General features: G+C 40.3%; 1 protein-coding gene across 1 annotated transcript in view; it reads right to left on the bottom strand.

Moving 5' to 3' along the window:
• The window catches only part of UGGT2 (UDP-glucose glycoprotein glucosyltransferase 2), a 99,652-nt gene continuing 79,207 nt past the window's right edge, over nt 1-20,445 (bottom strand). The window contains exons 30-39 of the mRNA XM_054163005.1: nt 19,214-19,298; nt 16,749-16,834; nt 12,198-12,296; nt 10,111-10,195; nt 9,381-9,563; nt 7,855-8,015; nt 5,960-6,074; nt 3,582-3,698; nt 935-1,079; nt 1-241 (exon numbers count right to left, since the gene is read on the bottom strand). Of these exons, the coding sequence (XP_054018980.1) occupies nt 219-241; nt 935-1,079; nt 3,582-3,698; nt 5,960-6,074; nt 7,855-8,015; nt 9,381-9,563; nt 10,111-10,195; nt 12,198-12,296; nt 16,749-16,834; nt 19,214-19,298 (1,099 nt within the window). The 3' untranslated portion in view covers nt 1-218. The remainder of the gene's footprint in view (nt 242-934; nt 1,080-3,581; nt 3,699-5,959; nt 6,075-7,854; nt 8,016-9,380; nt 9,564-10,110; nt 10,196-12,197; nt 12,297-16,748; nt 16,835-19,213; nt 19,299-20,445) is intronic.

Genomic DNA, 20,445 nt, shown 5'->3' with positions numbered 1-20,445 from the left:
AAAAACAAACCAACCAACCCAAACCAACAAATCAGGTACCTGTAGATTTCGCTTTTGGTTTTGCATTTAATTTAAAACCTGTTAAAAAACACTTGAAGCTGTAAAATATTTGACTTCACACCACATGTTTCAAGTAGTGCCAGTGTAACGTTTTTAAGTCCCATTCAGTCTTTTGCAGAAGGCCACTGAGCTGTCATCGTTGCTGTTTACAGGCTGTACTAAAGTTCATCATGCTTAAGGCCTGTGACCAAAGGAAAAAGGAGAATTGTAAAACCCAGTTTAACAAAGACTTGATGACTTGTTTTGTAAAATGCAAGGACAGCCCCTTACTTTCTATTCACAACCCATCAGTATGTTTAGCAACTTCATTTTTAGAGCTCAAAGTTGACTATGTTTTCACAAAGAGCAAAAACTATGAATAATTCTTATAACAAAAAGTGAATTTGTTCTCCAACTCAAGACTTTAGAATATTTATCTGCTAAGTTTTTGTTCAATCTTGAGAGCTGAGATCCCTTTCTTTTTGGTCTCATTACTTGAAGATGTCAAGTCTCGTTGGAAGACCTGTAAGAGTCTTGGTTTTTCTCCCCATTGTGCTATTTAACTAACCCCATTCAAAATACAGAATCATAGGATGTTAGGGGTTGGGAGGCACCTTGAAAGATCAAATGCTGTGGAAGAGTTGGTTTTGTCTGAGCTCCAATAATCAGACACAACCACATTTTCTCTTAGATTCTGGCATGAAACAAAAATTTTTATCCTTTTAATGTGACTCTTACTTAGAGAGGCATCACACGACTCTTAAAACCCACACAAATATCTCTCAGAGCAGGGAAAATTACACAGAGTATTTGTGCCTACTGAGCCCAACCTTAATTTCAGCTATATTAATATTAATTTCATAAAAGCTAAGAGCTGAGTATACATGCAAATTACCTTTTTGAAAGAAAGCTGTTAGGTTTTTCTTCTCTTTTTCAAGTTGCTGTATTAAATTCCGTATTTCAGAGTCATAATCAGCCCATTCAGGAACGATCCGGGCAGCAGCCTTTAATTTTGGTTCTTTGGTTTGGGGATTGTTGCACTGAAAGTTCAAAACATACTAGATGTAAACAAAACACCTGTTGTGGTTTAGAGTGGGGCAAATTATTCCTTTACCTCTTCCAAAAGGGGAAAAAGAAAATTGCCCACACAAAACATTGAATAGTATCAAAAAGGTTAAATGGAACTATATGCAACAGTACAAAGTATGGTGAAGCATATAAAATACACAAAAATCCAGAGTCTGGGCTTAACACAGAAGCTCATTTAGCCAAAGCTTCACACAAACCTACCTTCAAACCAAGCTACAAACACAAGCTTTCATGTCCCCTCCCTACCAAGCTTCTCTGTTCTCCATACCACACCATTGTGATGCAGCACAAAATTCAGACAAGCAACACCAGGCCCCAGTTAGACAGCTCCAGGCCTAATTGGCAGCATTGCCAAGGCTGACAACCAGGCCTACACTCCCCTGTCAAGAGAGGTAAGAGCCTACATGTCCTTCCCAGGAGGAGAGAGGGAGGCAAAACGGAAGAAAGTTGGTTTTGCAGCCAGATTTATAGGGATGCAGGAACTTAGGCATATGAAATACATCGTCTGGTCCACGACCTGCACACTCTGGCCCCTCTGGAGGTCTATAACTTTGTGGTTCTTAAGCCTCAAACTCCCACACTACCTTTCTAAGGGACACACCTAAAATGATTTTGTCAGCATTTACAGTTTAATCGAAGGACAATGTGCAAGGTCAGTTACCTTGATGTTCATTTAAAAAAACCCACCAAACCACCCTGTTTAAATAACCAATATTAAATGCTTCTATTTTCCCCACATGCTCCTGACATGGATAGCAGAGACAGCTAGCACAAAACTACTAAGATTTAGGCATACTGAAATTGAATTTAATATTTTTTTCTAAAGTTTGTGATGCTTCCTCTAGTGTTGTCTACAAAATGTACTGATTTACTTCCAAAAAAATAACATCAATGGAAATCATCATGAAGAGGGATAAATAGTAAAGCAGATTGAAAGAAGAACTAGTCGCTTAATTTCAATCATTCTTGAGCACCCATCTTTTGTGCACAAAACCCCCCCTTATTTTAATAACTGTAAAGAGCCAAAGAATCATAGTATCAGTCAAGGTTGGAAGGGACCACAAGGATCATTTAGTTCCAACCCCCCCTGCCATGGGCAGGGACACCCCACACTAGATCAGGCTGGCCAGAACCTCATCCAGCCTGGTCTTAAACACCTCCAGGGACGGGGCCTCAATCACCTCCCTGATCAACCCATTCCAGGGCTTCACCACTCTCATGGGGAAGAACTTCCTCCTCACGTCCAGCCTGAATCTCCCCACCTCCAGCTTCATTCATTCCATTCCCCCTAGTCCTATCATTACCTGATATCCTGAGAAGTCCCTCCCCAGCCTTCTTGTAGGCCCCCTTCAGATACTGGAAGGCCACAATTAGGTCACCTCGGAGCCTTCTCTTCTCCAGACTGAACAGCCCCAACTCCTTCAGTCTGTCCTCACAGGAGAGGTGCTCCAGCCCTCTGATCATCCTTGTGGCCCTTCTCTGGACACATTCCAGCACGTCCATATCCCCCTTGTAATAGGGGCTCCAGAACTGGAGGCAGTACTCCAGGTGGGGTCTCACCAGAGCTGAGTAGAGGGGGAGAATCATCTCCCTTGACCTGCTGGCCACACTTCTCTTGATGCAGCCCAGGATCTGATTGGCTTTCCGGGCTGCAAGTGCACATTGAGAGCTCATGTTGAGCTTCCTGTCCACCAGCACCCCCAAGACTCTCTCAGGGCTGCTTTCCAGCCAGTCACTGCCCAAGGAAACAGAACTATCTGCATTTTGAATATTTGCTCCAGATTCCAGTTGCCTGTGTTTGTTCAGAATGATGTCTTTGAAGTATCATTTACAGTGTGTGGGTTGCAAAAACTAAGAATGGGAGGGGGGGAAAGGGGACAGAGGTAATGATGACAGAGAAGAGCATTTTCTTTCTCTGTTTCAATTCCCAAAAGAAAGACACTTTCTTTCTAAATATGGATAGCATCCTCAGCATTACACTTTTTAAGCTCTGTGTTATCTCCAATTTGCAGTGGTGAAATAGAGAAAATCATGATCATAATATTAAGTCCCCTACACAGCAGGTTCTGGAGAAATCTTCTTTGTACAGAGTACGATAGCAGCATACCATAGCCAGTTAACAATACTTCAGAGTTCCACTAATCTGTCTGAATATGGAAAAAAGGGAAGGAAAACACATGTACAAGTGTGAAAAACCTATGCAATCTTGTCCAGTTATAGACAGCAACACTTAATTTTTCAGTACAGTCTTCAGCTTCAACATAAGTGACTTTGGTACAGAGCAAGTGGAAGAGGTCTCAAAGGAGAAGAGCTGCTGTATTGGAAGGGAAGGGAAGTAGTGATGCAGTGCCTTCCAGCAAGGCTGCCCCCATGACACCACACATGCATATCTCAAAAGACACAGAAATTACAGCACAGTTTTTAATCTATAAAACTAATTAAAATCAACTCACCAAATCTATTGTTTTAGCCTTTCTCTTGGATTCATCATCACACCAGGTTTCACACCAAAGCCATTCCTGAGGGAGTGACTTAATAGCTACTTGATGAATCATATTATTGGGAAGGTCCTGTATCAATTTTGTAAAATCATAAATTAGCATTGAATTTAATACAACTGGTTATCAGGTGACTATTTACCAGCAGAGTATCTCAGCCTGTTACCATTTCTATATCTTGTTCATGTGTTTCCCTAACTTTTCTCAAGGACGCTCAAAACTTCAAAGGGGAACTCCTCTATAGCAGCATCCTCATTAGAAAATCAATCCTAAATTTAAACATACAAAAACATTTTCCCTTAATAAAAGGCTCTGCTCTAACATTCCTTTCCACTGATTTGTATTCTGTAAATTCAGAACAAGATGGTTAATTTTCTGCATTTTATGGAATTGCTATTAGTGTAAGGACCTGTCAAGTATTCATCTTGTCATCTCTATACAGACATTTCCATGCCTCTCTTTAAAAATAACAATTAAATATGCTGTACTGGAAGCCTAGTTTTTATAACTTGTAATTTTTCCTCCCTAGGATTTCTATACTTACTATTCTTGGCATTTAACAGCACATTTTTTGCCCCACCCTGATTCTAGTTTGTAGTTCATCTTAGTATAACTTTAACTACCACCCATGAGGACAGCAGTGGTGGCAAAGAGCAGAAGCTGCCTCTTCTTTCAGAAGGGCTGTGAGCACTCCAGTCAGGCATTTAAAATAAAAATATATAAATTTATCCTAATGCATCCTTATCAGTGGATAAAGCTCTTCAGGAGTCTTGTGAAATACATTGCACTGTGGTCTGCATTTGCACAAATTATGCTCTGTTTGATGCAAGTTGCAGCAATGAAGACAGAAAGTTGACTCCTATCGATACAGTCAGAAAGCAGATTACTGTAAGCATATTACTTTGAAATATTTCCCTTTCCAAAGTAATTTCAATTCCACTCTGCCAAGATTTAGCTGCCTTAAAACCTGCTCACAGCACTGAGGTGCTGAGGGAGGAGTAGCTGACACTGAAGCAGCTTCCAATTTGATCTAACAACCTTTCAAGAGCTACCTGCTCTGATGCATTAATGCTGTAATTGAAAATACAAGAATCATCAAATGGGAAGATATACAATATTGATATTTTGAGAACATTAGATAAAACTAATTAATATTTCTGGAAAGCAGCATTATGGTGGAAGCTCTGTAGACTGCTTCCAAATCTTAAAGGTTTTTCTGCAAGAAAAGGGTAAAACTATGCTTGAAAAACACTCAACTAATCACATCAGGAGGATGAGATACAGGGCCAACAGTTTACTTTATTGATCAGAGGAGAGGTAAATATGACTATTCCTGTTTTATCAGTCTTTTGCTCTTAACAGCTACAGCTTAAGGCTGCTCTGATTCGCTGTGTCCAGTCCAGTTGAAGTGTGCAGCACAGCTGTATTCCCACTTTTCTTTGTCCACTGCTATTTTCAGTTTTTAATTTTATCTCAGGGGAAAAAAAAAAACCAACACAACCTCAAGTGGCAGTAATGTATTTAAATAAGAGAAACTTGCTTGCAGAGTAAGGGGGTGGAATGCAGGCGCTGAGAGGTGTGGGCTTTGCTACCACTGGATCCCCTTACTGCTATAGGCAGGTAAAAATGTTTTCCTTGTGGAATTACTAAATCACACAACTACAAAAGCAGGAACCATCTCACTCCTGAAGCCTTGTGGAGCTCACCCAAAGACAGACATAAAAATGGAAAGTATGATTTACTCAGGCAAAAAACTGTTGAGCTGTATTATCAATCTTCTTCTGTGTTAAAGAACCGCTACTAATGAAATACAGGTAAGTATGCTTAGTACATCTGGAATCTACTTACATGCTTGTGATTTGCACCCTGACTTAACCCCACCTAGCTTTAAAAATTGATGAAAGTCATAGAAATGAAGACTACAGTCACTCCAGTGTGATTATGTACAGAAAACACCAGAGTGCATTAGCACTTACAGCTTACAGGAAAAAACAATTTACATTAATGGAAAAGAAGAAGAAAGAGGAAAAACCTCTTGCTGAGTAAGAATATAATAACCATTGCCAGAATATAGAGTTATTGTTAGAAAACTAGAAATACAGAGAACAATTACAAATGTAGCAGTCCTCTATGCTGGTTTTGCCTCACTTTTTTTATATTAAATAAGTTTTCTGAACTGTGCTCATATGCACACCTGAAAACATGCCAGAATAACAGTAAAGGACAAAGAGTTTCAGAGCTATATATCACACACAGTGAAATACAAAATAATTCCATGCATATTGAGAAAGGTAAAGAAAAATAACCCCCACACTGCTGAACCCCATGGATACCTGATCCAGATTTGACAGACTGTTTGGGTCTTGACTAAGAGCCTGGTACTGTCCCCGAAGCCTGTCTCCAGCTGCAATCTTTCTGAACTTCTTAAGATCAACAACATATAAGGCACTAAAAGATTTAAAAATCAAATATAATAAAAAAAAAAAATTAATATTGTGGAGTTTCACCTTTTTCATAATATTAATAAAAAGAAAGCAAAAGCTGTTCCAGTCCTAAAGGATTTTTTTAAAAGTAGCTGAAGCAACAATAAAAAAGTTAAATCAACATGTCATCAGAATTCCTGCCTTATTCATCTCCTGCTGAGGATGACTACTGGGCATTTGCTTTTGAATGCCTCAGTCATCAATACCAAGACTGTGCCAGCTGCACTGAATGCTCCCCAGCATCACTTCAGTATCTTACAACTGCCTAAAGCTGATCCAGCACAAGAGCTGAAGTGGCTTTCAGGGTGGTCAAATATTACTGCAGTGTTTGAAGTGAGAGATTATTTCCCACACACAGCCTGATTGGGGTCTATTGTTTTCTGTTGGGTGTGCTTTGGCTTCTTTCTTTAGCAGGACACACAAAACCTCTCTCCAGGAAAGACTGCTGGCCTGATTAACCCCCAGGTGCTACCTCTAAGGAATTCACAGAATCATAGAATGGCTCAAGTTGAAAGGAACCTTAGAGATCATCTACTCCATCCTCCCCACCATGGGCAGAGACACCTCTCAACTAGACTCAGCTGCTGAAGGCCTCATCCAACCTGGCCTTGAATACCCTCAAGGAGGAGGCATCCACAGCCTCCCTGGGTAGCCTATTCCAGTGTCTCACAACCCTCTTATTGAAGAGCTTCTTCCTAAGGTCCAGTCTAACCCTGCTCTCCATCAGCTTCAAACCATTCCCCCTTGTCCTGTCTCTAGACACACTCATGAAAAGTTCCTCTGCAGCCTTCCTGTTAGGATCCCTTCAGGTATTGGAACTGCATTTGGGTTTTTTCTCTAAACCACCACTGTAAGTGTTTCTGAGCATTCTTTAGTGCTTGTTTATAAAGAAACTGCAGAGCCAAAAGGCATCCACAAAGTACCTGAAGCAGCTCTTCCCTGTTCCTCATTCAGAGAGCACAACAACCCCATGCAGTGCTACAGGCTGGGGTCAGAGTGGCTGGAGAGCAGCCAGGCAGAAAGAGACCTGGGGGGACTGGTTGACAGCCATCTGAGCATGAGCCAGTAATGTGTCCAGGTGGCCAAGAAGACCAATGGCATCCTGGCCTGCATCAGAAATAGTGTGGCCAGCAGGAGCAGGGAAGTCATTCTGCCCCTGTACTCAGCACTGGCTAGGCCACACCTTGAGTCCTGTGTCCAGTTCTGGGCCCCTTAATTTAAGAAGGACATTGAGACACTTGAATGTGTCCAGAGAAGGGCAACAAGGTTGGGGAGAGGCCTCAAGCACAAGCCCTACAAGGAGAGGCTGAGGGAGCTGGGGTTGTTTAGCCTAGAGAAGAGGAGGCTCAGGGGAGACCTAATTGCTGTCTACAACTACCTGAAGGAGAGGTTGCAGCCAGGTGGGGGTTGGTCTCTACTCCCAGGCAACCAGCACCAGAACAAGAGGACACAGTCTCAGGCTGTGCCAGGGGAGGTTTAGGCTGGAGGTGAGGAGAAAGTTCTTCACAGAAAGAGTTATTGGCCACTGAAGTGTGCTGCCCCCAGAGGTGGTGGAGTCCCTGTCCCTGGAGGTATTCCAAAAAGGCCTGGATGTGGCACTTGAAGCCATGGTTTAGTTAGTCATGGGGTGTTGGGTGATAGGTTGGACTTGATGATCTCTGAGGTCTTTTCCAACCTTTTTGATTCTATGATTCTTTTAATCTAATTCACAAACTGCATAAAGACATGTAAGGGTTTATCCTTACCTAATATGGTATTTCCTTTTCCCCAGATGTGATGCCCAGTAACCCGATTTCCAGAAGCGGTACCCATCCATTTCTTTACGGCTGTCACAGAAAGGCGTGTAACCGTAGGGAGCTCCATTCAGATCTAGATCTCTCAGTTCTTTTAGGTCACTTCTCACAATCTAAATGAAGATACATTCAAGTTTGTGATTTAACACTGTTTTTAAGGTGAGCACATGAAGATAAGTTATTGCAGCAACCTTCTCAAAGTTTGATTTTCATTAAAAAGCTAAACAAAACTGATATGCCACAGCAATGGATTCTAACTAAAGTATTTAACTGGATGACACCAAATTATTGTTCAAGGAAAAAAAAATATGTTTATTCTGTGGCCATCTATGGAACACATTTAATAAGCAAACTATATAAAGAATGCAAAGTATTTTTAACTTATAGGCCACTGTTTCTGGTCACCTGATATTAAATTCTTTCACACAAAAGTAAAACTTTCAAAATCTACAGTGCATCTTCCCTCTAAAAAATCCTTCCTAGTTATTTCTTGGGCATTTCAAAATTAATGCATCACTTGAAAACCCTCCTATCGAGTAGTCATGTGGTTTTAAACCTAGGTTATAAGGACATTTTGCCATTATCCTTTGTTTACTAATGAATCCTTCTTCTGTCCAAGCCTACTAATGCATTTACCAGAGGCAGAAAAGTTTTAGCTGTTTTGGAGTACAAAGAAATCCTTAAGAGTACTTAGGACAGACAAGCAGTACCACTGTATGTGGGTGAAATTGCTAAAAGTCACAGTCTGAATTGCTACATCTAAATTAAATTTATTCTCTAGTTTCAGAAAAAAAGAACAAAATAAGTAATATTTGTTCTGAGTTTTTTAATAACCATTTGATAGATGCCTCAATGTCTCATCTCCTCTGTTTGACACAGTTTGTTACCTTTCAGTATATTATACAACACACACAGATGGTAGGGGTTGGAAGGGATCATCAAGTCCAACCCCCCTGCCAAAGCAGGTTCACCTACAGAAGGTAACACAGAAACATGCCCAGGCAGGTTTTGAACATCTCCAGACATGGAGACTCCACCATCACTCTGGGCAGCCTGTTCCAGTGCTGTGAAAGACTGCATGAAAATGTAAGAACAAAAGAAGCAGCATTCATCTTCATCATCACCTCAGACCTCATCTGCTGCGAGTGGAAAAGCCCTCTTACAACCATCCAACAGACTGAATCATCTGAGTATGCATTAGGTTAAATGCACCTTTAGATTGCACATACCACTCCAGGTGCTTTTTCTCTCCTCAGGCATCAGGGTCAATTTGAGCAATTCAGTGTGATTAGACTGTTAATTTCTACATGACTAAGGCAAAATTTTCATTTCATATTCCTCAACAGAATGTTCTGCTCATACAACTGCAATAGTTTTAAGAAACCAACATGTGGATAAAATAGCCACAGGTATGAAATTGGATCAAGGCAAGCTCAAATTGTTTTATCATATGTTTAGATAATACTATGTTCTCTTACCTGGTCAGCATCAACAAATATTATTTTATCCACAGCCAAAGGGAAAAGAACATCCAAAAAAAGAATTTTGTAGCCCCAGATAATTCTCTGTTTTTCTGTCTGTTGATGAAGCCAGCGGGGCCACTTGTACTGTACTAACTCGTACTTAAAACCATACTTTTTAGCCATGTAAGGAATAACATCCTAGAAGAACAACAACCATAAAACTGTTAGTTGGACATGCCTGCAACACACTCAGAAGGAAAATGAGGGAAGGTGGAGCCACAGTTGCAGCCTTACAGAATACAGAAATTATTCTTTTAAAACATTTATTAGTAGTAGCTATGCAAATACAAAAGGCATTCCTTTCAAGCTCAGAGACTATCAAAAGAAATCATTGGAAGTGGGCCTTGGGTTCCAGAAAAGAAGAACCTTACACGATAGACCTAGAACTACTGGTATTTAATATACTCAGAGATAACTGCCAACTGTAGAAACTTAATTTCATTTATATATATTATAATACATAGAATTTTAAAAGGTAATATACATATTATTTTATACACACATTTCTACTTATATCATATTTATATTCTATATTATTTTATATAAAATACATGTGTTTTTATATATGATGTATATATACCTTTATTTATATATATATAAAAAAATTACTCCATTGTATTTTTTTTTTAATTTGAAAACAACAATCTACTTAGAATTTTAAATAAGAAATATATGCTTCTCCTACCTTAAATGTTGGGGAGAGGTAATTTTTCAGAAACCAAAATTTAACCGGTGTTTTTGTATGACGTAGGACTGAAAGCATCATAATTCTGTGGAAATACAAGTCTACAATAAACAAACAAATACACACAGGTCATTAAGTTTCAGCTGCACCTAAAGCTCTCTAAGTATTAATTTTCTTTAACCCAGTTTAAGCAGAAATTTCTGTCTACTTCTAATACAAAAAAAGTTTTACAGAACATGAACGCAAGATTGCTTTGAGATGGATTTATTCAATACCGCTTGGGTAAGCAATACTGGAACAATTTCAAAAGTGGATCTGTTAACAAGCTTTATTCTAAGGGAAATGCCTGATAAAATAACAATTAATACCTGCTGTTACCTTGGCTACTGAGATAACTTGTTTTAGAAATAGAATCACAGAATACGTCCAGTTGGAAGAGACCTCAAAGATCATCCAGTCCAACCTTTGGGTCAACCCTAAACCATGTCACCAAGCACCAGGTCCACACACAACTTGAACTCCTCCAGAGTCTGTGACTCCATCACAGCGTTTGATAATCCTTTCAGTGAAGAATTTTTTCCTGACATCTAGCCTAAACCTCCCCCTCCATCAGGTAGTTGTAAGGAGTGATAAAGTCTCCCCTCAGTCTTCTCTTCTCCAGATCCAACCCCAGCTCCCTCAGGCACTCCTCACAGACCATGTGCTCCAGTCCCTTCATTGCCCTTCTCTGGGCATGTTCCAGTACCTCAATGTCCTTCCTAAAGTTTAATAGAGAGATCAAGTCTGCCTTAAAAATCAAGAAATAATAAACTTTAAAATAGGTAAAGAAACATGCAAAATGTTTGTTTTGTTTTTCCCTTTGCAAAATTGTTTTGTTTTGTTTTTCCCTTTAAAATACTAAGTCCCTGGTGAAGGTTGTTGTAGGTTGAAGGAAAGAAATGCAGATATTCAGTCTGTGTCAATACCTACAAAATACTACTTCCCAAAAAAAAAAAAAAAAAAAAGGGCATGAAAAATAGTGAAATCCCATTTTAGGGTAGTCAATAAAAAAATACTCACAGAGGTGGCTGTGAGCTGATTAGGCAATCCTGTAAGAATTCCTTCAAAGCAACCGTTACTCAGTGAACACTGAGGTAAGAGTAAGGCCATAGCTGCATATTACAGTATCCAAAGTTTGGACTAAACAAATAGGCACAACTCCACCAAAGTCACTGCTGCTATGGCAAATGACATCCTGGGCTGCATCAAAAGATGCAATCCTAGCAGACAGAGAGGTGATTCTGTCACTTTACTCTAGTAATACCTCACCCAGAGTACTGTGTCCACCTTTGGTGCCCTCAAGATAAGAACGACATGGAACTGATTGAGCAGGTCCAGGGGAGAGCCACAAAAATGATCAGGGGGCTGGAATACCTCTCCTGTGAGGACAGGCTGAGGGAGCTGGGGTTGTTCAGAATGGAGAAGTCTCTGGGGAGACCTAATAGTGGCCATTCAGTACCTGAAGGGGGCAGACAAGCAGGCTGGAGAGCGCCTGTTTACAAAGTGATAGGATGAGGAGCAATGGTTTTAAATTAGAGAAGAATAGATTTAGGTTGGACATTAGGAGGAAGTTCTTTGCCGTGGGGGTATTGGAACACTGGAACAGGTTGCCCAGGGAGGTAGTTGAGGGCCCATTCTTGGAGATATTCGAGGCCAGGCTCCACAGGGCTCTGGGGCAACCTCATCTAGTGGAGGATGTCCCTGCTGACTGCAGTGGGGGTGGACTAGATGACCTTGGGAGGTCCTTTCCAACCCAAACCATTCTATGATTGTAAAGAGAGGCTGAACGTCCTTTATGTTCACTGTTTGTTCATGCACTCGTGAACAACATGGAAAATATTTTTTGGTTTTCAAAGAACCTCTGTATGTTGAATCACCTTTTTGTCAAACAAACATGAACTTTGTCCTCACTGTACAGAGCTCTTCTATGTTTTGACAATTCATTCTTTGCACCTTGGTAAAAAAGTCAGTCTCTCTAAGCTGTTTAATTTTAGGATGAACATTTAGAGTATCCCTCCAAAATTGGTTGGTTTTTTCCCTTTCCTTACCTCAAAAAGCGTTCATATAAATGGCCTGAAGCAACTGAAAAAATGTTAAGAACATCATTTTTCTTTTCCTTCTCTTCTGTTGAAATTTCTTCTGAAAATCTAAAAAAGAACACCCAGAATTGTTACATAAAAAAATATACATTCACTAGAAATAAAATACTACCACATAACCATTAAGACCATAAAGAATCAACAGGAAGAAGAGACAGACTCATCCAACTAACTGAATACACTTAAATTCTACTCCCAGTGTATATGCCTATGATCCCAAAATCTTTTGAGAGAGCAATACTTTGCACCCAAGTCACTCAAGACAAACAATGACAAAACTACAGCCTCCAATATTTTCAGTCAAACAGAACTCCATGTTTTATCAAATCACTAATCAGAACTACCCACAGCCAAAATACTCTGGGAATTGGTTATTTTTAAAAACCAGCAAGTTATTTCTGAAATTTCCTCCATGTGCATTCTACATCTCAAGAACCAATGCCTGTTCTCAAGGTAAGGAAGGTCTGCATAGCCCCGTTGTTTGCTGGGGTGAACATAAGTTCTAAAATACTGACCGAACATAGAGATGACCATACCAGGCCACGCCGTGTATCTAGCCCACTATCTTCTTGTCGGCAGCAACAATCAACAGCAAAAGACAAGGCTGGGGAGTAGTAGCCTTTCCCAGAATACTCTCATAACATTCAGTGGTCTGTAGTGATGGGATTTTCCAAGTGTTTTTCCTAAACAGGTGATGAATTATTCCTTAAATTCACCCAACTACTCTTCCTATAAGCTACCCTGTATCTTTGAGGTGTGTTGTGCAGGAGTTTTCTGTTTCTGCTGCACAGCATTCTTTGCTTGCTTTGAATACCAAATCTTAGGAGGATTGCTTTAAATCACATGTGCAGTCTCCCTCACAGCACTGCTTCACAAATCTCAGAACTGCAAAGGCTGCCTTAGCTGAATTGGTTACAGCATGGCTTGATATAGTTGAAGATTCCCCTCAATAATCTTTTTTTTCAGGTGAGTCATTCCTCATATATTTAGATTGTGTGAGTCACTCCTATTAATTTTTCTTCTGCTTTGATATTTTTTAAAAATATACTTTAAAAAGTATAAAAATAAGTATTCCTCACAATCTTTAAGAACAAATGAGACAAGTCCCTAATCTCCAACACATTAAAAAAAAGGTTGTATCATTCCCCTAACACCAAACTGAATTCTCAGAAAGCTGCAAAGTGTGTAAGTGGTATGAATAATCTTTTGAGAAATCCACATTCTTTTCACTCAGCAATGGTAAGAGGAAATACCTCAGTCACACATGATCAGGACTGCAGCGCACACAGAACAAAGGGACACCAGCAGAGTGACACTGACTGCCTGGTGGGGCATCTCCAAAGACGACAACCCTATGACTAGCGCTAAGTTACCACAGGGTAAATAGACTGCAGTTCATAGTCCTAAAATGTCTAACTTCTTTCTGATATTTTACCCTGTTTCTTACACTTAGTAATAGTTTAGGACAAAAAGATACTAGAAGGACACGCTTAGGACTAAAAGAACATTAATCTCTTTATAATATAACCAGCACCACGTGTGGTGTGAAAAAAATGCAAGGACCTTGAAGATATTAGTTATGCAAAGCTTTCCAGAAGGCAGAGATCATTCTAACTGAACAATCTGCTCAGAAGGAGGCTGGGTTAACTTGTAAGTTCACATAGGAAAAGCAGTCAACTGGAGAAGGATTTGGGCGACATGGTACACGCATGAATCTCATGTCAGAGCACGTGTGGATTCCTGTAAGGAACCGTGTGCTGGCAGGATACACTTTTCACTCTGGAATATCAAAGAGGAAGGATATTTAACAAGTTCCTAGATAGCAAGAAACTGACAAATGAGAGGCTTTAAATCATGCCTCTGAGGTACAAACTTGAATCAATGGGAAGAGCAAATAAACTTGATTGGGTGATGGAGTTCAACAGCCTAGACAAGCTCTAAGCTTGATGCACATTCATGAACCAACCCACTATGAAAAAAGGACTAGATCTGGAAGATCATGAGATCTCTGGCCTTGCAACTTTTAGAGGGAGATGAGATTTTTACCACTGCACATATACCCTTTGATGCAGCCCATTATAACTGGAAAGCCTGAAGACGATGAAAAAATCCTTTTACTAATGTCATTCTGCAGAGGAGGTCATCCTTGGGCATCCTTGAGTCCATTTTCCAGACCTGTGGCTTCAGGAATACATTTTGGAGAGCTGTAGTACAGTAGTCTGGAAGACTTTCTGAACCCAGTCAATATTCTAACAGTAAAATCATCTGTGGATAAATTGTGCTAAACAAAATCATTGAGAGAGACCCAATAAAACATCCAGATACTGGAGATACAGGAGGCCTGATCAGGAGAGATGATAAAGCTGAAACAGAAGCCACTCCTAGATCTGCCATGAAATGTGTGTGCTAAGGATTAACTGGGGTCAGCTGCTTATTACATAAAGTAGAACCATTATGCTTTTTATCTTAAGAGTCTCTGTGACTGGCAACCATTGCCAAGGCAACTATAGAAGGAAGAAAACCTTTTGTGAGTCTTGTAGCCATTGTTTGGGGTCAGAAAGACTTTAGGGTACAGAGAAAATAGTGATGAAAAGGCCATTCTTCTTTAATCCCTCACATGGACACTGTTTCTTACTACCTGAATTATAGTCTAAAGATGTTCTCCAGAACAATAGAGGAATCAGACTTTACCTCAACAGTAGATCTTAAATGATTAAAGGTACTTTTGGACAGACAAAACTAACTGATGTACAATTACTTTGATTAAAGTTGTTTACACAGCCAAGTCATTAGCTTGAATTGCTGATGTCAGAAGGCATTACCTTCAGTTTCTTGCTTTTGCAATTCTATAGCTATGCACCTGGTAGCATACTGCAGAAACAACCTGTGCTGGAAATCAGACTTCCCAAGAGCAAAAATGAGTGTTTCCTACAACAGGAAGTCCAGTATGTAAACAATGTATTGCAAATTAAGTCCCCAGCCCACAACAGCCTTGAAGATCCCACAGAGGAATTATCACCACTTTGAAAGAGTGGATGATTTTGCTGTGTTACCAGCATTCCAGATTCAAGGCCAAAGCTCATTCTTCTTTGACATAATGAACCAAATAATTAAGAATTCAGTAAGTTCTTGTGCCAGCACCTCAGTTTTCATGTGAGAACATTATCTTTTTTCAGACATTTCATGTAAAAAAGATCTCAGAAGCATTAGAAGAATGCTTGCAGAGCATCCAAGGCACTGTTTCTAAAATACATTGGTCAAAGGCCACCTGATGTAAATGCTCTCAAGAGGAGAACTAACATGTCTTTGAAACTGGTAAAACACCCCATGTTCTGATCCACAGAACATATAGAATCATAGTATCAGTCAGAGTTGGAAGGGACCACAAGGATCACCTAGTTACAACCCCCCTGCCATGGACAGGGACACCTAACACTAGATCAAGCTGGCCAGAGCCTCATCCAGCCTGGTCTTAAACACCTCCAGGGATGGGGCCTCAACCACCTCCCTGGACAATCCATTCCAGGGCTTCACCACTCCCAAAAAAAAAACAAACACCAAAACCCACAAACCAACCAACAAACAAACCCAAAACAACAAAAATTATTTCTGTAAGCAAACATGAAACATTTAACTAATCACATTCTTCAAAATGATGTCACATGAGTTTGTATCTTATTAATAAAAAATTAAATTAAAATTAAAAAAAATAAGCCTGAACCACACACCATCCACAGATAACAATTATGAGCAACTGAAACCAAAATTTTACAATGGTATGGGGGTGCTGCACTTTGGTGCTACAGGCTGGGGTTGGAGTGGCTGGAGAGCAGCCAGGCAGAAAGGGACCTGGGGGTGCTGGTTGACAGCCATCTGAGCATGAGCCAGCAATATGCCCAGGTGGCCAAGAAGGCCAATGGCATCCTGGCCTGCATCAGAAATAGTGTGGCCAGCAGGAGCAGGGAAGTCATTCTGCCCCTGTACTCAGCACTGGTTAGGCCACACCTTGAGTCCTGTGTCCAGTTCTGGGCCCCTTAATTTAAGAAGGGCATTGAGACACTTGAATGTATCCAGAGAAGGGCAATGAGGCTGGGGAGAGGCCTCAAGCACAAGCCCTACAAGGAGAGGCTGAGGGAGCTGGGATTGTTTAGCCTGGAGAAGAGGAGGCTCAGGGGTGACCTCATTGCTGTCTACAACTACCTGAAGGGTGGTTGTAGCCAGGAGGTGGTTGGACTCTTCTCCCAGGCAACCAGCATCAGAACAAGAGGACACAGTCTCAAGCTGTGCCAGGGGAGGTTTAGGCTGGAGGTGAGGAGAAAGTTCTTCACAGAAAGAGTAATTTGCCACTGGAATGTGCTGCCCAGGGAGGTAGTGGAGTATAAATCCCTTTGGGAGCCTTTTTATGCATTTGTACCACTATCAATTATGAAACTATTATACGGTGTGAGTAATGATAAACATGTCCTGGCATGGTTAAAAGATAAGCAAATCAGGCACTACCTTGTAACTGATTCCTCATTTCCCTTTTTTCCTGTTGTTCCATCAGTAAGGAGCTCTTCATTCATTTTATTAGGCTTCTTCTGTACCTGTTTATTAAATACAAATATATTTGTGAAATTTGGGAAGTTAATTGATAATGATTACTACTTCAGTTGTGATATCTAACTCCGGTGTGCTTGCTGGCTAGAGCTGAATCACCATCTCACCAGTTTCAGTAAAATCCTGAACTGCATTGAACAGTAAATGTCATTTCATAGTTTTCATACTTTTAAACTGCATACAGAACTTACTGTAGTAATAACAGAAATAATCAATTATGAAAAATGAAATGGTGATTAGTAATTCAAACAGCATATTCAGAGCCTCTGTACTTTTTAATGCAAACAGTAACTGAAAGTGTGGGGAATCATCTCTTGTTACCTCCCTCCCAAGTTTGTGATACAGCCAAGAAGGCAGAAGAAGGGTAGCACGGTGTACTACCACGCATGGAGTGTATCTGAAGGGAAACTGTGATTCTTGTAAGCTCTTCACAAGGAGAAAGTGACAAATCTGTCACTGGAATATAAAATCTCCCATCCAGTTTAATCAATCTCCACTATCTTACTCAGATGCTTAATAAAAGCACCAGATTCCTTTTGTTTGCTGACCTTAATTTCCTTCATTGAAAACACTTCACGTTTGAACATTACGTTACTTTCACTAATTGTAGGCTAATGCTCACAAACTTCTGCTCACGTTCAATCATGTGTCTTTTTAGCTAATGCTTCTGCAGCCACATCTAGTCTTTGCTGACATGAACGGTAATTCAGCTGAATGATAGAGATTACACACTCTAGAATAGAATAAACCAGGTTTATTAAACTTAGAAGAGACCTTCAAGATCATTGTGTCCAACCCATCATCCAGCACCATCTAATCAACTAAACCATGGCACCAAACACACCAGCAAGTCTCCTCCTAAACACCTCCAGTGATGCTGACTCCACCACCTCCCCAGGCAGCACAATCCAATGGGCAATCATTCTCTCTGTATAGAACTTCTTCCTAACATCCAGCCTAAACCTCCCCTGGTGCAGCTTGAGACTGTGTCCTCTTGTTCTGGTGCTGGTTGCCTGGGAGAAGAGACCAGCCCTCATCTGGCTGCAACCTCCCTTCAGGTAGTTGTAGACTGCAATAAGGTCTTCCCTGATCCTCCTCTTCTCCAGGCTAAACAAGCCCAGCTCCCTCAGCCTCTCCTCATAGGGCTTGTGCTCCAAACTCCTCCCCAGCTTTGTTGTCCTCCTCTGGACAAGTTCCAGCAACTCAACATCTTTCCTAAACTGAGGGGCCCAGAACTGGACACAGGACTCAAGGTGTGGCCTAACTAGTGCAGTGAACAGGGGGAGAATGACCTCCCTGCTCCTGCTGGACACACTGTTCCTGATGCAGGCCAGGATGCCATTGGCTTTCTTGGCTGCCTGGGCACACTGCTGGCTCATGTTCAGCCTACTGTCAACTAGTACCCCCAGGTCCTTCTCTGCCTGGCTGCTCTCCAGCCACTCTGACCCCAGCCTGTAACACTGCATGGGGTTGTTGTGGCCAATGCGTAGAGCCTGGCACTTGGATGTGTTGAATCTCAATTCTAGTAATAATCTGAATATGTATCACCTTTTACACGGAATAATTTTCCTATTTCGACCCAAATGACACCATTTATACTCTTTCTCTGGGGCTTATCACACTCCAGAGAGTTATTCTTTCCCTCCAAGTTCTGGAAGCTTTCAGTTACTGGACTAGGGAAGAGACTCTCAGATCTGGTTTTAAAAATTCCTTTTGTACTTACGTTTACATTTTTCTCTCTCCTTCTCAATGTCTACAATGAGAAGACAATGTACCAAGGACACCTACACAACATGTTATTTACAAAACAGTGGAAACCCTAGAAGACTGTGAGGTTCCTTCTCCTTAATATAAATCATGTTTCATTATCTCTTTTTGATACATCTTCAAGAAGGAAAGTAATGCGTTTACACAGATTTGGTAGCTCAGGGTAGAATTCAACATAGCTAATTTTAACTTCCACTCTGGTATCTGGACTTCATGTAAAATCCCACCCCAATCACAGAAGACAAGTGGATGTCTAAAACCCTTGGATTTAAAACACATGCAAGATAGGATCAGCAGTCCTTTGGACTCATTCTACTAAGTAGAGAAGGATTTTAAGGCACCTAGATTTTTCTCTCAGGAACTAAGCTAGAGGAGATAAATTCTATGTTAACAGCTCTTTAACAATATTCCATGCAACTAGTATAACCCAATTGGCTCAAATTAGCTACATTAATTTTCACACAATTTAATTATACAAAATTTAAATTACATATTTCAATACTCAACTGCCAATTAAATATAACCTAAGCCATGTAAGCTCTAGTCATATTGCATATAAGGAAATACTGCAGACAAAAAAAAGGTATCTCTTTACATACTTGTACTTTGATAATTTTGCTTTTGAAGTTGTTTAATACCACGATAACATCTGTCAGGTCAGCTACAGAATCTGTTCCTTCATGGCTGTGAGGAGGAAAAAAAACAACATGCAAGTGAGTCCTGGCTCATTAAAACATGCACTATTACATTCAACAAAATGCATATGAGGAAGGAAGAGCACTGAAGATGGAGAGAGCAACACCAACAAGCAGAGTGCTTCTTGTGGCAAAAAAAAAAGGGAGGGCATTTAATTACTGTAGGAAGTTCCTGCTTTACGAAATCTAGGGAAAACTTTGGCAAAATGTTGAGATAATAAAGATTGGCTTTCAACTGATTTGCTCCAGTAATCAGACCCCTAAAGTCAAAGCTGTGCAAGGGCACCACATTAGCATCTGCCCTTCTGATCATCAGTCTAAAGCCATTCAGGCATCTCAAAACTCTACCGCAGTCCACTGAGTAACAAATCTTGCTGTCACTCTGTGATACAGTATAAAAACATAATTCTCAAATTGTATAGCTTTTTATACCTCAATAGCCAATACCTTTTTCCTTCAATCCTGTCTTTTGATAGCATTATGTAGTTTCCTCTTGCTAAGGCTATGCAGACCAAATAAAAAAACCAAACCACAAACCCAAAACAATTTAAAGTAATCTGCTGTCTCTTAGGATTGATTTATTTTATTCTTTTAACCACAGGAACATATAGCACTAAACATGAACGGACATGAATCTCCATTTTAAATAAAGTGTGTCACTAAAAAGCTCTAAAATAGTAAAAGCAGTGCCAAACAAATTACTGATGCCAGAAATCATGGCAGCTAGCACAGTGTTTCCATTTTTGCCCTCAGGTTGTACACAATCAAGATTTTCTGTTACTCAGTTATCTCAAAATCCTTTATGAATTCTGTAGCTAGCTCTGCAGCTCAACCAATGAAGGTAATTTCCCAAAGTCTTTGCAATATTCTCAAAGTGTTCAGTTTGGCTCTAAAGTTGATATCATCTCCTCCCTAAATCTCTTCTGTGGATCCTTCACTGTTTCCTCCGTCTTTACCACGTGCCAACTGTTTTACTCTGCACAGCACTCAGTGTGATGAATTCCTATTTCAGTATGAACAATGATAGTCACTATGGACACTTCACATGGGTCTCAAGAGCCAATTTACTGGTTTCTCTATTCATGCCTTCCTATGCTTCCTACTACCATGTGATGGTAACTTCTTCTCCTGACCGA

The sequence above is a fragment of the Dryobates pubescens genome, chromosome 7 (assembly GCF_014839835.1).
Source record: "Dryobates pubescens isolate bDryPub1 chromosome 7, bDryPub1.pri, whole genome shotgun sequence".
NCBI classification, from domain to species: Eukaryota; Metazoa; Chordata; class Aves; order Piciformes; family Picidae; genus Dryobates; species Dryobates pubescens.
Note: the sequence above shows the minus strand (reverse complement) of the source record. Positions and strands in the feature narration are given on the sequence as shown.